Raw genomic sequence first — 15,591 nt, forward strand, 5'->3', positions numbered from 1 at the left:
TACCCCATGGACTGCAGCCTACCAGGCTCCTCTGTCCATGGGATTTTCCAGACAAGAGTACTGGAGTGGGCTGCCATTGCCTAGCTGTCCCCAAACATTTGGAGATACTCCCTTACTCATTCTCTCATCCCATCTCCATCCCCTCCACCCCTCCAAGACCTTTCTCCTTCAGGTTAAACATTCCCACTTTCTTCCTCCATTCTTCATGTAAATCAGGTTTCATATCCATCATTATTGAAGGCAGGGTCTATGACCCTTTCCGTTTTGTTTTCCCAGCACCAGGTTTGAGATATATTTGTGGAATGATTAGAAATACTCTCACTAGTCTACATCCTTCTTAAAATGTGATACAGAGAATGAAATGTAAAACTCCAGATATTACCTGATCAGTTCACGGTCCTGTGGGACTGGCTGCCCCTTTGTTTAAACCCTTTAATTCTATTCATCACAAACCCTAAGATTTGCATTGTGAGTTTTGTTTGTGTTTGTTTGTTTCAGTTTGACTGGCTGTATTTGCTGCTAACTAATCAAGGAGAACCTCTGAACGTTTTTCATAAGAGCTGCTTGAAACCCAGTTTTCCTATCTTCTCTAAGTCCACCTAGTATTTGAATCGCAAAATAGAAGTTCATGCTTATCCTCTTACAATTTCATTGGCTTATTATTGCAACGTGTTGGGACCAGAATCATGATTCTGTCAGTTTACTCTTCACCACCCCTACTGGCTTTGGATGGTCGGCCATTTTGTCACATCTGCTTTCAAGCACCTTGCAGTTAAAAATAGTAAATGAGGAGACTAAGGACCAAGCCCTGTGACATACCACCAGAGACTTCCCTCAGAGCTGGACCTGTATCTTTGAATCAGCACTCAAGGGTGGTTTCTGAAGCATTTTCTCTGTGTTCTACATGTGGGATTACATTTTCTACCCAAATGTATTCTTTTTGGAAGGACTGTATTCTTATTAACATTTAGTCCCTTTGGAGACAAATCCTGTCCCTCCAGCTGAAATGGAAAGCCACTCATATAATGGGGATTGGTCCCTTTTGACTCAAGTTGGAAGACTCCCTCACTGCCTCTGCAGTCCTGTTTTGCTCACCTGTCCAGGGAGCCTGGTCCCTTCCAGCACATGATCCATTCAGCATTACTGGAGGTTTTGGTCCGCTACAGACCATTTTTTTGGAAGTCCTCTGAGGATTTGAAATATCTCTGTGACATCCCCCAAGGCCGCTGTTAAACTTTTAGCCTTTTTTTTTTTTACCACCCTACTTTGAGTGGTGCTTCAGTTAGAACCCCTGGGTGCTCATGGCACCCAGAATCATCTTGCCTTGACCTGCAGGCCTCCCTGACATGACGGTGTCTATGGCATCTCATCACTTCTGCTTGACTGCCACCATCAACTCAACTCAGCTTCCCCAAAACCAAACTCATTATCAATGCCTGAATTTTAGACAAGCTTTCTCTCCCCAATTTTTCATTTCATTCAAAGAATCACCAGTGTTCTAAATTACTCAAGTTCAAAGCTTGGAATTTACCCTTCTCTCTTCAGGCTGTCTAAGTAGATAATTTTCAAATCCAGCCAGTTAGTTCTTCAACCCATCCCTCAAGTCTGTCCACTACTACCATCCCAGGCCAGCCCTGAACTACACCTGCCTTCTAGGGTCTTCCCAGACTCACAGTATTGCCCATAGGCTGACTGTACTTAACCACACTGAATCATCTCTCTACTCAGATGGCTTGTTGCATCCTCTGGCTCCTCAATAATCTGATAAACTGACTTTCCAACCACTGTCCCAATCCAGACCCTTCACTCCCATTGTTTCCTATTCGTTTGCCTGCCTCTTCTCTCTACCACTGCAAATCTTCCTTTAAAGCTCAAGTCTGGTCATGATGGGCCACTGCTCAGACCCCTTCTGAGGGTCTCCTCTGCTCTCAGATAATGTCTGAGCCCTTTGGAATGGCTGACGTGGTCCTCCAGGATCGTTTGCTCTACATGCCCCAGTCTCCCAAGCTGCTTGGAATATCACTAACACATCATGTCTTCTCACGCCCTCCCAACTTGGCACATGCTGCTCATTCTGCCTGGGAAGTCATGCATCCTTTATTTGCCTGGTCAACTTCTACAGGAGTTCAGGATCCAAATCAGGTATCACCTGTTTTGCCAACCCTCCCTCATTTGGGCTTATCTCAGTGATGGCATCTATGCTCAGTGAGACCACTGTCTGCTCACTCCTCTGTCTTTGACATTAAACTGTGGGCTCACTGAGGTCAGGAACCGTGCCTGATTCACTTCACTCCCAGCACCTGGCAAGGGGCCTGGATAAACGGACATTCAAACACATGTTGAACTCATTCATTCTCTCATTCAACAAATATTTGTTGAGCATCTATCTCATGTCCTCTGTTTTAGGAGCTGGTGATACAGTGGAGTACAAAATAGATCAAACCCCTGCTTTCAGTGAGTTTACATTCTATTCTGTTGAATGGCAGGACAAAGGTATGTATGAATGTATGAATGAATGAATTGATGCCAAAAAGAATAAATGAATGAAAGACATTTCAGTCAGATGCTGTTTTATCACACTTAATTAAATTCCACCTTAAATTTAGTGTGAATGGTTTGTTATTTACTGGTATTTATCTTTAATTGTGCACTGAGCTATCATGACTGGATGATGGATCCACTTCCTTGTGTGCCTGTAACACTGGCTACCAGTGCTGGGTAAATGGCAACGCTGGCTGATTGAGAGTCTTTTCAACTCCAGAATGCCACTAATGAAGGCCTTTTAGCAGGTAGAGGGGCTTGGTGTCAGAGAAAGGAAAAGACTAGGGATCTTAGGAGATGGTGGGGATTCCCTTTTTCATCACAGTTCAGTTCAGTCCCTCAGTCGTGTCCAACTCTTTTCGACCCCATGGACTGCAGCATGCCAGGCTTCCCTGCCCATCACCAACCCCCAGAGCTTGCTCAGACTCATGTCCATCAAGTTGGTGATGCCATCCAACTATCTCATCCTCTGTCATCCCCTTCTCCTTCTGCCTTCAATCTTTCCCACCATCAGGGTCTTTTCCAAGGAGTCAATTCTTCGCATCAGGTGGCCAAAGTATTGGCGTTTCATCACAATACCCTTCTTATTCCTAAGATAAAAATGACTGTGGGATCATGGTCTTCTCTACAGACTCCCAACTATATGCCTTTCTTCTTAATCTTTGCCAGTTTAGGGAATAACAATCCCATGACTCACCCATTTGCTCAACTCCCAGGACACCTTCCCCACAAAATATTCTCAAAATCACTGTGCTCATCCATAAAAGGGCATCTTCATTTTGCTTTTCCATTAGGCCAGTGTTTTGCAAAACTCACTCTCCTTCATGATTTTGCCCTAAACGTTTATCTCTTTTATCATTATTTATTTTTTATTGTTCCTCAAATTTGTCTACTTAAAGAGCAAACCTTAAATCAACAAACTTTAAAAGCTCTTTATATTAAACAAATTTTACATTGATACTATAAATGGTAGTACTATAGTGGAAAGACAGTTTCATGGGCCATAAACAGAAGGTAACATAAAGATCAATGACCATTAAAAATAAAATATTAATCTTCATACCACTTAAAATGATCTTCATCAGCTACATTTTAGGAAATACTGTATTAGACTCCAAAGAGGTGGTTCTCAAGGCTGGATGGACATCAAGAAAGCCTGGGGAACTTTAAAGATACAGAGGCCTGGCCCCATCCCTGGGACTCTGTTTTAATTAGCCTGTGGGGCTTGTGTACAGGCACTTTGAAGTGTCCAGGTAATTCTCATATACAGCTGGACTTGAGAATCATAGATCCAAACCAGTAGTTCTTAAAGTGTGTTCCCAGGACCAGAGTATCAGCATCATTGGGACCTTGTTAGAAATGTGAATTTTAGGTACCACCTACTGAATCAGAAATTCTGAGTGTGGGCACAGCCATCTGTGTGTTCCATCAGCCTCTCAGGTGATTCTAATGTACAATGAGTTTTGAGACCCCTGCTCTAAACCAAGTGACACTCATGAAATCTCTGAGGTCTTAGACCTATTTGTGTCGACAAGGAGCTCTTGAGTGGGGTGGTCTTGGCTCTGGATTCTCCCAGGACTGCTGTTATCCCACCCAGCCTTCTGTGAAACTGAGGTGCCTACTGCAGACACATTACCCAAGTGGCCCAAGAGTCCCAGGTGTGGAGGGACAGTCCCCTCTGCTGCAGAGTGTTACCTCTCCTTAAAGTCGTCCGCGCCCGCCTGGATATTCTCTGTCTGGAGCATGAGCCGTGCGTTTTCCAGGACTGCCTCGCCCACCTAGAACGACCACACACCGAAGGACAAGGTCACTGCCACGTCTTCCGACTTCCCACTGGGCCTCATGCTGGGCACAGAGGCTTTGGGGCGCTGCGAGAACTTTTCTCACAGCAAGTATTTTTAGAATTCAAGTGTCCCTCTTTAAGAGAGGAGCAGATAGACACTAAAGTCTAAAATCTGGATATATTTTAAGGGCTTTTAGGGTTGGATTTTGGAGCAAAAAGATTACTTAAGGCAGACTTGTCCATAGCCTCTTTCACAACGATGAGCTTTTGGCTCTCCAGAGAAACTTCTGGCTCCTTAAACAAAGTTTCACTGGCTCAACCTAGTGTCTCAACATTTTCTGGTCATGGACATTTTGAGAAGCTGATGAACTCTCTAGACCAGTGCTGTCCAACAGAATTTTCTGTGATGATGGAACTGTTCTACACTGCGCGGGCCAACAAGCGGCCCCACGTGGCTACGGAACACTCAAAATGTGGTAAAGGCAACTGCAGAAGGGGAGCATTCAATTTTATTTAAACTTAACTATTTACATTTAAATATATGCTGCACAGCTCTAGAATTCTGTCCACTCTGAAAACATACATGGGAACATAAACATAGTTCATACAGTTCAGAGGTTTCACGGAGAAGAATGGTTTTTCAAACTTGGACCACAACACCTCTCACGATCCCCACAGGTGGGAATGGGGGGGACGGTCCTCTTTTTAACCTGATAAGCTTCTTTTAAAAAACATATATTTTTTACATATTGACTTTTGCCTAATCTTCAGTTTGGGCTGGGGAATAAACTAACTGGTATTTTATTTTATTTTTTAATATAAATTTATTTATTTTAATTAGAGACTAATTACTTTACAATATTGTATTGGTTTTGCCATACATCAACATGAATCCGCCACAGGTGTACACGTGTTAAGAAGGAGGCAAGAAGCTCTCTTGGTGACTCAGTGGTAAAGAATCTGCCTGCCAATGCAGGAGACACAGGTTTGATTCCTAAGTCAGGAAGATCCCACATGCCCCAGAGCAACTAAGCCCGTGTGCCACAATTACTGAGCCCGTGCTCTAGAGCCAGGGAGCTGCTGCTACTGAGACCTGTGTGCCCTAGAGCCCCGCGCTCTGAAACAAGAGAACCTTCACAATGAGAAGCCTGTACACTGCAACAGAGAAGCCCCTGCTTGCCACAACTAGAGAAAAGCTCACACAGGAATGAAGACCCAGCACAGCCAAAAATAAAAACCAATAATAACATTTTTTAAAAATGGAAGCAAACCTGAGAAAACTTTGGGAGTGATGAAGATGTTCCAGGGACTTCTCTGAAGGCCCAGTGGTAAAGAATCCACCTGCCAAGGCAGGGGACATGAGTTTGATCCCTGATCCGGGAAGACTCCACATGTTCGGGAACAACTAAGCCTGTGCACCACAACTACTGAGGCTGCACATTCCAGAGCCCACATGTCACAACTACTGGGCCCATGTACACAGATACCAAAGCCGGAGTGCCCAGAGCCTGTGCTCCACCAGAGAAGCCACTAGTGAGAAGCCCTTGCACTGCAATGAACAGTAGCCACCACGCGCCAAAACCAGAGGAAGCCTGTGCAGAGCAACAAAGACCCGGTGTAGCCAAAAATAAATGAATAAAATGTAAAAAGCCCAGATGTTCCATATCTGGATCTGTTGATTACACTGATATATAATAAGTAAAGGGACTTCCCTGGGGGCTCAGATGGTAAAGAACCTGCCTGCAATGCAGGAGACCTGAGTTTGATCCCTGGGTTGGGAAGATACACTGGAGAAGGGAATGGCTACCCACTCCAGTATTCTTGACTAGAATACTAGTATTCTTGACTTCATGAAGTCATAAAGAGTTGTGTCTGAACACAACTGAGTGATTAGCACACATAATAGGTAAAGATTTGTTAAGCTGTAACTTACAGATTTGCGTATTTTACTATATGTAAGTTATGTTTTCGGCTTCCCTGGTGGCTTAGACGGCAAAGAATCTGCCTGCAATGCAGGAGACCTGGGTTCAATCCCTGGGTTGGGAAGATCCCCTGGAGGAGGGCATGGCAACCCATTCCAGTATTCTGGCCTGGAGAATCCCACGGACAGAGGAGCCTGGAGGGATACAGTCCATGGGGTCACAAAGAGTTGGACACAGCTCAGCAACTAAGCACAGCACGTTATCTTTAATAAAAATATGTAAAATTGAAAAAATAAAATGATGCAAATGACTGTTTTAAGCTCTTATCAGTCCTTTGCTCTTAAAAATTAATGAGTTGCAATTAATGAGTTCTTTGCTGACTTGGCGGAGGACTTCCAGCACTAGAGGTCAGAGACTGGAGTGAGATGAGAAAGAATGGGGAGAAGGAGACCCCAGTTTCCTTCTCCCCTGTGTGTGTCAGGGTGGGGCTGGAGCAGCAAGAAGATGAGGTTCCTGTTGGAAAAATCAATGAAGTGGAAAAACCACACAGGATGGCCCCACTGGATCAGAAGAGCACCATTCTTTCCACCTGGAGCTGGGACTTGGTCCACGCTGTGTTTCCTGTTTCCCCAGCAAAGTCTCATCTCATCGTGCTGAAGTAGACCTCCCCAGGTCAGCCCCTTGTTCATTGCTGTGTCCCCAAGCTCTGGCTTGTGGTGGCCGTTCCATCAACATCTGGAGAAGCACCAGGGTTGGTCAGGAAGGGGTGAGGGGAAAGCATGGGTAAAGGTTTTATTGTGCTTTTCATGGGAAGAAATGGGCATGGCAAGGTAAGCAGCTGGGATTGGCTGGTTTAAATAATTTCAGTGGTCTCTATGCTACAGTGGGGGTCCCCAGTTTTCTGGTACCTAGCCTTGGGTGGTCGGAGCAGAGGAATATTGCCTACTGGAAGGTGAGAGCCAGCAATGGGAGTCAGGTTGGGGTACTGACTCAGAATGGGCTGATTTGCACCTCAAAAGCATTGTCCCAGGTAAGTGGTTACTATCTTTAGGATTTGCTAGCCCCTTGAAAGCGCAGTCTCTGCCTGTTAATGAGGCCCCAGCTGTCAGAGCATCAAGAATATAGACAATAAGAAGACATAGTTATGTTGTTGAATATAGTTCATTCAAGGGCTCTGGCGAAGTGAGGCCTCTGAGGACTATCTCTGGCAGCTCTGACCCAGCCCTGTCTTCATCCTCTCCACACACTGCCACCCCTATATCAGGAGTCCCTCTCCTTGTCTCTGGATGCTCAGTGATGCCATCTTGCAGATGATGAATTTGAAGCTCAGGGCACTCACTCTGCTCATTTTCTCACAGTTGTACTGCTGGCAAATATTTCACCCTGGTATGGGACCTGGAGGCATAGGAAGTGTCCAGATTGTGGGCTCAAAAACCTTGATACAGAGAAGATGGCTTCAGAAGTGCTCTAAACTATGTGGCTATGTGGGGTCTTTGTGGGCAGAACAGGCCTGCAGCTTGTACCATCTGGAAGACCACCTTTAAGAAAAGGAATAAAACAACGACTAATGCTGGACTTCCCTGGTGGTCCAGTGGTTAAGAATCCACCTGCCAATGCAAGGGACACTGGTTCGATCCCTGGTCTGGGAAGATCCCACATGCTGTAGGGAAACTGGGCCTGTGAGCCACAACTACTGAAACCCACATGCTCTAGGGCCGATGTGCAATTACTGAAGCCCTTGGGCAGCAAGGAAGACCCAGTGCAGCCATAAATAAATAAGTATATATGTATAAAGACTAAGGTGGGGTGTGCCAGTGAGGGAGCTCCAGGTTTAAACTATTCTCTTGGGTACAGCTCCATTTTGTGTCTGCTTTTAAAACTGGGAACCCAGGGGTTGGACAGAAAAAGTTAAAAATAAAACCCAACCCTGGAGCATGAGTATGCTTTTCCACTCTCCTCTTTCACCTTTATCAAGAGGTTGTTTAGTTCCTCTTAGCTTTCTGCCATTAGGGTGGTATCATCTGCATATATAGGAGCGGTATGTGTTCAGAAGCACACAAATCTGGAAAAGCAGAAAGATGCTTGGGGATGCAGTCACCTATGTCTGGTTGTCCAGAATAAACACCCTAGTGCTTACACGTGCTGCGTTACGGCTGGGGCGTGGCTTTTGGGAATCAGTGACGTCTGCCCGGTGGACTGCAGACTTTAAGTAGGAGGGTGCCAGGAGGCCCGGCGCAGGCGTCGGTTGAAGGTGCCGGCTGATGGGAGGCAAGACCGGGACCCTGCCCTTGCTTCTCCTCACCCCGGATGAGGACCGGAGGCGGCTTGGGACCGTTTGGACGTTGCCCAGCAGATGAAGTGGTTCTGTCCGAGGAGGCTGGGCAGCGCTGGGCTCCGGAAAGCTGGGGACCTTCCTGCTTTCACTGTTGTTTAGTAACAACAAGGGGTTTATTCGAGCCTCAGGCAGAGGCTAATTATAGGTCCCAACTTGCCAAAGCACAGTTGGCTGGCGGTGCTACCCCATGTCCACAGACGGGATCCTAAAATAGACCTCCAGCCAGGGCTGAGCCACGGAGAGCCTTCCTCTGTCCTCCTGGGGTCCCTCAGCCCCGCAGAGGCCACGGCCTCTGGGTGTCAGTGGTGGCTCAGCGCCCGCAGCCAGGAAAGGGCCGGGAGGCTGGTCCAGGGCTGGGACTTAGCTGAGGTTTAGCACAGGCTGAGGACTGGGATTGTGGCCGAGGCCAAAAGTAAGCATGGAGCCTGCAGTGGAACAGGGACCATCTTTGTCTATATATCTGGGAAAACCATCTTCTCTGGGGCTGAGGACAGAAAAGGAAGAGGAAGGGAAGTCGGACTTACTGCCCATCCACACGTGTGCCGTCCGCCCCCGGTGCTGGCGCTGGCTTGGACTGGCTTGGACTTGCTTGCCAGGGGAGACTGTTAACTATTTCAGGAGTTTTGTGAGCTAGTTGTTAAACATAGCCATCACGAAAATTTTAATTATGTGAAGTTACATGTTCTGTGTTGTGCTTAGTCACTCAGTCATGTCCAACTCTTTGAAACCCCATGGACTGTAGCCCCCCAGGCTTCTCTGCCATGGGGATTCTCCAGGCAAGAATATTGGAGTGGATTGCCATGCCCTCCCCCAGGGGATCTTCCCCACCCCGGGGTTGAATCCAGGTGTCCTGCATTGCAGGCAGATTTTCTACCATCTGAGCCACCAGGGAAGCCCTACAATTACATAAATTATATTAAAAACAAAAGTAATAAATACTCAGAATACAAAAGTAATGAATACTCATCAGTTCCAAATTGTTTTACTATGTTTGACTGTCATCTCTGCTTTTGAGATTGTTTCTATTATAATGTGTGGACAGGGAACATTGCTTGCCATTCCAGTAAACAAAGAATGTTGCCTGCCATTCTATTAATAGTTCTACAAGGACCAAGCCATTAGCCACTGCAGCTGCCCCTACCCCCATGGTGCACCCTAAGAACCCAGGATGCAGGAAAACAGAAAGCATTCTGTGCTTTGGATACTGGCCTTAGATAGTTAAGATGCACATTGAAGGAATAATTTCAATGAGCTCAGACTCTTCATCTCCCTTTATATATAAAAGCACTGAAATCATCAGCTTGAGATGTCAGTTTCTTATGATTAGCAGTGATCTTTTGATGTTTGTTTTCTAGCATAAAGCTCCTATATCCTGCAGCTTACCTTACCTCTTCTAAACAGTTCCTCAGAGCTATCTGAGAGGCTGTCTTCTGGGCTATAGTCCTCAGTAGGACCCCAAATAAAACTTAATCCTCAACTCTTAGGTTGTGCATTTTTCTTTAATAGACAGGTGAAACTGTGTAACACTGTCCTACATGCGTCTCTTCCTAGCTCTGTGTCTGTGCGGGTAGCTTGATGTCATTGGGTGAGAGTAGCTCCACTAGGGAGACTGGCAAATATTGTACCACAGAACCTTTCATCCATGGAGAGCCAGCTGTTAAACACATCTCAGCTCACCAGCAGTGCTCCACCTCCCACTCAGTACTACATTCACAACTTCACGAAATGTTCATGCCCCCCTATCCCCCCCATGCTGATATCAACACACCCATTTTATGGATGAGGCTGCTAAGGCATATGTTAATTGCCTTAGCAATTAATCTTAGCAATGGCACAGCTGGAATGTGGCAGAGCCAGAAGGCCAAGCCAGGTAAATGTGACTTGAAAGTGTGCAAATCTTTGTCATCAGTTTTGGAAACCAAAAGATACATCCGAATCAAGAGAGACTGTGTTGTGGAGGACTGTTTTCTGTCTTTGCTGTAACACAGAAGAGTCAGGATTCCCGGTTCCTATTTGGACTCCATCATGAAGACAAAGAGACATCTTCCCTACTGTGTGTGAGAATGCTAACCAATCAACCCAAACCATCTCCCACTCTAAGTCCCTGAGCTTTCATTTCTGAGCTCTGTACACTGGGAAGAGCTGAGGCAGATTTGTGGTCCGACTCTGAAGGCCCAGAGGGGTCGTGCGGCTGTATGCTTTGCTGTCAGCCCCTAGACAGCAGAGGTCATTTGTATTTAAGACTGCAAGAGGCATGCGTTAGCTATCTGGTCCTCTTGGATTTATGGCTATAGTGGGTGCAAATTAACCTCACTTCTCCAGTCACCTTTTCTTTCTGGGGAGAAGGCAATAAAAATACCACACACTAAGATTTTCAGTCCCTGACTGATGCTGGGAATGCAAACATGCTTATTCATGACCCTGGGGCCACACCTGTCCACTTTCCTAGTAGGAGAAAAGTATAACATAAACTGATGTAACAGTTGCTCTGAAGGGCAGACTTCAGGGAGGGCAGGCTGGCAGCTTGTCCCCAGGTATGCTGGGGACACCAGCAGGTGACATCCTTTCCTTCTCTCTGTCCCACTGCCCAGAGCAGGGAGTCCTACCATCAAGGCCATGTAATTTAACACCACTTCTGTTAAAAAGAAACACCATCATAGCAGCAAAGAACAAATTGCTATGTGAGATTAGCTGGTTTTGAGGGATTAGTACCCATTGGTTGTGCTAGAAGCAAAAACAAAAGTCACCTGCAAAGCCTAAAATGCTGTGGATGAGAGTAGCTGGGGTTGACTAGCGGGGAAATGGCAGTCAGAGGTCGAGGTGGGCAGGGGTGTGTGGGGGATGGTACTTGTAGGAGGGGCTGCCCACTGGCTGTGTGGGTTCAAGCTGCTCCGGGCGTGGCCTGCAGCTGTCTCATCTGACATCCCTGGACCTATCTTCCTCTGCGCCTCCACATGGAGGCTTCCTTAGCAGACTTTACCCCATTGGTTCTCAAAGTGTGGTCCCTCTGGACCAGCAGGATCAGCATCACCTGAAACTTGTGAGAATGCAAATTCTCAGACCCTACCTCCCATGTCTGAGTCAGAATCTCTGGAGTAGGTCCTAATGATCTCTGTTTTAACCAGCTTTCCAGGGGATTACAATGCACATTGGACTTTAAGAGCCTCTGCTTTGCACAGACCTGCCTCCAGTCCTGCTCACGCTGCCCCCAAGCTGCTCCTGGCCCTCCTTGCTGTCCTGGCCCACGCTGTGGTCTCTACCTAGAACACCTGGTGTTCTACCCTGAACCTGGCCACCTGAGAAACTCTTCCCCACTTTAGTGCTCATCTTGAACATGGCGTTGTCTATGAAGCTGCTTTATTCACTCACTCATTCCTGCCTTCATGTCTCCAGCACGTGATGATGATTTCCTCTGTGCTGGCTATGTGCTGGTTTGGGGGAATTAGCAGGACGGTAGGAGACACGGTTAGAAAGGCAGGCAGAGGCCAGATCTTAGGGTGAAGGTCTTGGGAAGAGTGGAAAGGAGATGGCCTCTGCTGGGAAGTCACTGGAAGCTTGTGAACAGGCACAGGGGTGACCCCCATGGTAAATGGACCCCTCTGACTCCTGCAGGAAGGGAGCTGTAGGACACGAGGGGCCATGCCAAGGGCCCAGCTGAAAAGCTTCTTCATTCACCCAGGAGACGTGATGGCACTTTGTCTAGGAAGGAGGTGGGGATGGAGCAGTTGCAGGGGGCATTAGAGAGAGGAATTAAGGATCAACCCTAAGCTTTCAGACAGAGTTCCTGGGGGCTTCCCTGGTGGCTCAGACAGTAAAGAATCTGTCTGCAATGTGGGAGACCCAGGCTCGATTCCTGTGTCAGGAAGATCCCCTGGATAAGGGAAAGGCTACCCACTCCAATATTCTTGTCTGGAGAATTCCATGGACAGAGGAGCCTGGCAGGCTACAGTCCATGGCATCATAAAGAGTTGGACACGACTGAGCAACTCACCAAAAAACAAATGAAAAAACAAACTGGCCCTTGCTGCCTCCCTTCCTTCCTTCCTCCTTGGGTTATCCTACATCTAAGTCTGGGTGATCACGTCTGGGACTCTCCACACAGTGTAAATGTTGTGTAGGCAATGAACATGTTGGCCTATTCTTGACCCCAGCTCTTCCCTCACCAGTTTGGGCCAGTTGCTGGGATAAGTGATCTAAGATTCAGTTTCCTCATCCATTAAATGTGGATAATGGCATGCTCTGCCTCCTGGGGTAGTTGTGAGAATCACGTGAGCTGATGCATGTGAAGTGGGGCAGGTGAGGGATTTGACTATCACTGTGTTTCAAAAAGGGCAAGGATGAGCAGCATTTTCAAAAGGGTTTATTGTTTGGGCTCAAGGGTATAATGAATGCTTTATTCGGAGTTAATGATATTGACATCCCAGCAGACAGAGCTGCAGAAGGGGAGGAGGTGGGTAAGACTAGGCTCCGGGAATTGAGACTCAGCTGGTGCACTGGCAGATGTAAGAACCCTGGAAACACTTCTCACATTTGTTTGACTTTCAAGTTTAGAATAAATGCTCACCTGTCTCCTGAGAAACTTGTATGTGGGTTAAGAAGCAACAGTTAGAACCGGACGTGGAACAACTGACTGGTTCAAAATTGGGAAAGGAGTATGACAAGGCTGTATATTGTCACCCTGGTTATTTAACTTCCATGCAGAGTAGATCATGTGAAATGTCATGGTTGGTCACAAGCTGGAATCAAGATTGCTAGGAGAAATATCAACAACCTCAGATATGCAGATAATACCACTCTAAAGGCAGAAAGTGAAGAGGAACTAAAGAACTCCTTGATGAGGGTGGTAGAGGAGAGTGAAAAAGCTGACTTGTAAGTCAACATTAAAAAACTCAGATCATGGCATCCAGTCCCATCACTTCATGGCAAATAGATGGGGGAAAAGTGGAAGCAGTTACATATTTTATTTTCTTGGGCTTCAAAATCACCGTGTATGGTGACTGCAGCCATAAAATTAAAAGACCTTGCTCCTTGGAAGGAAAGCTATGACAAACCTAGACAGCGTTATTAAAAAGCAGAGACATCACTTTGCTGACAAAGGTCTGCAGAGTCAGAGTTATGGTTTTTGTAGTAGTCATGTATGGATGTGAGTTGGCTGAGAGCCTAAGAATTGATGCTTTCAAACTGTGGTGCTGGAGAAGACTCTTGAGAGTCCCTTAGACAGCAAAGAGATCAAACCAGTCGATACTAAAGGAAATCAACCCTGAATATTCATTGGAAGGACTGATGCTGAAGCTGAAGCTCCAATATTTTGGCCACCTGATGTGAAGAGCTGACTCGCTGGAAAAGAATCTGATTCCGGGAAAGACAAAAGGAGAAGGGGACGACAGAGGATGAGATGGTTAGATGGCATTACTGACTCAATGGACATGAATTTGAACAAATTCTGTGAGATAATGGAGGACAGAGGAGCCTGTTGTGCTCCAGTTCATGGGGTCACAAGAGTCAGACAAGACCTAGTGACTGAACAATAGCAACAATAACTTGTTTTCAGCAATAAATGAGCAAGAAATCATCATCTGTCCCTGCACCCCACTCTTACTGCAATTTTGTCAAGGTGGTGAAGGCCACCCTATCTCAAGCCAAGCAGATGCATCCCTGTGCTCATCATGACCTGCCCACTGCGCTTGTCACAAGGCACGCTTCCCTCTCTTGGCTCCCATGAGCCACTCTCCCCCCCTCTTCCTTCTACTTTTTGGCCAGCTTTTGACTTTTTCCTTCATGAAGTCTTTCTCTCTTCTCTGACCTCTAAATGCTAGAGTTTCTCAGGATTAGGTCTTTGGGTTTGTTCTTTACAGTCATAAGTGGTCTGATTCATTTGCATGGATTGAAATGTATATGCGACGACGTCTGTATTTTTGTCTCTAGCCCAGAACGTTCCTTTCTATTCCAGGCTTGTGTACCATTCTCCCCTTGACATCTTCTCTACTTAACAAACTTAACATAACTAAAACGGATTTTTTTTTCCCCTCAAATACCGCCTCCCACTTCTCCATGCCAATAAACAGTACCAAGATCTACCCAAAGACCAGAGTCTTGACATCACATTTTCTCTCATCTGCCACATCTAATCCAACACCAAGGTTAGTCAGCTTTACGCCCACTTCTGCCCCAGTGTACCTCAAATCCATCTGCATCTCAAGTTTCCACCCACACCCTGCTGCACATCCCGTCAAGCTCTCTGACCCCAAGACACCATCCTCCTAATACATCGGTCCTCCTCTCCTTGAGTCCGTGCTGCATTCTGCTTCCAGGGAGATTTTCTTCAACTCTTCACATCAGATCATGTTGCTGTGATTAAATTAAATAAAAACTCTTCTGCAGTGTTTCTTTTGGTTAGAGTAAAACCCAAACTCCTGACAGCAGCCCTCAAGGCCCTGCAGGTGTGATGACCTTCCCACTGCTCGCAGGTTAAACCCTGCTGGTATCGGTTTCGTGCACCATGCAGGCCTCCCTCCTACCTCGAGGCCTTGGCGGGTGGTGACTCCTCAGCCTGGACTGCTCTCCCCTGTTTGTGTGGGTGGCTCCGTTCTCATGATCTCCTCACCTAAGGCAGGATCTTCTTCCTCTCTTCCTCTCCCTGCCTTGTTGTCTTTCTTTAAAACACTTATCCCAGCTATGCTTAGTTGCTCAGTAATCCTGACTCTTTGTGACCCCATTAACCATAGCCCACCAGGCTTCTCTGTCCACGGGAATTCTCCAGGAGAATACTGGAGTGGGTTGCCATGCCCTTCTCCAGGGGATCTTCCCAACCCAGGGATTGAACCCAAGTCTTCTGCATTGCAGGCAGACGCTTTACTGTCTAAGCCACCAGGGAGGCCCATGAATGCCGGAGTGGGTAGCCTATCCCTTCTCCAGGGGATCTTCCCGATCCAAGAATCGAACTGGGGTCTCTCGCATTGCAGCAGATTCTGTACCACCTGAGCTACCAGAGAAGCCCATCACAGCTTATA

The 15,591-nt window shown here is 46.6% G+C and overlaps 1 protein-coding gene across 1 annotated transcript in view; it reads right to left on the reverse strand.

Annotated features, from left to right (window-relative positions):
- Positions 1-15,591, reverse strand: part of BFSP2 (beaded filament structural protein 2) — a 71,866-nt gene that overhangs the window by 25,311 nt on the left and 30,964 nt on the right. Inside the window, exon 2 of the mRNA XM_068969327.1 lies at positions 4,237-4,319. Within this exon, the coding sequence (XP_068825428.1) occupies positions 4,237-4,319 (83 nt within the window). The remainder of the gene's footprint in view (positions 1-4,236; positions 4,320-15,591) is intronic.

This window comes from Capricornis sumatraensis, chromosome 1, assembly GCF_032405125.1.
Source record: "Capricornis sumatraensis isolate serow.1 chromosome 1, serow.2, whole genome shotgun sequence".
In the NCBI taxonomy this organism is placed as follows: domain Eukaryota; kingdom Metazoa; phylum Chordata; class Mammalia; order Artiodactyla; family Bovidae; genus Capricornis; species Capricornis sumatraensis.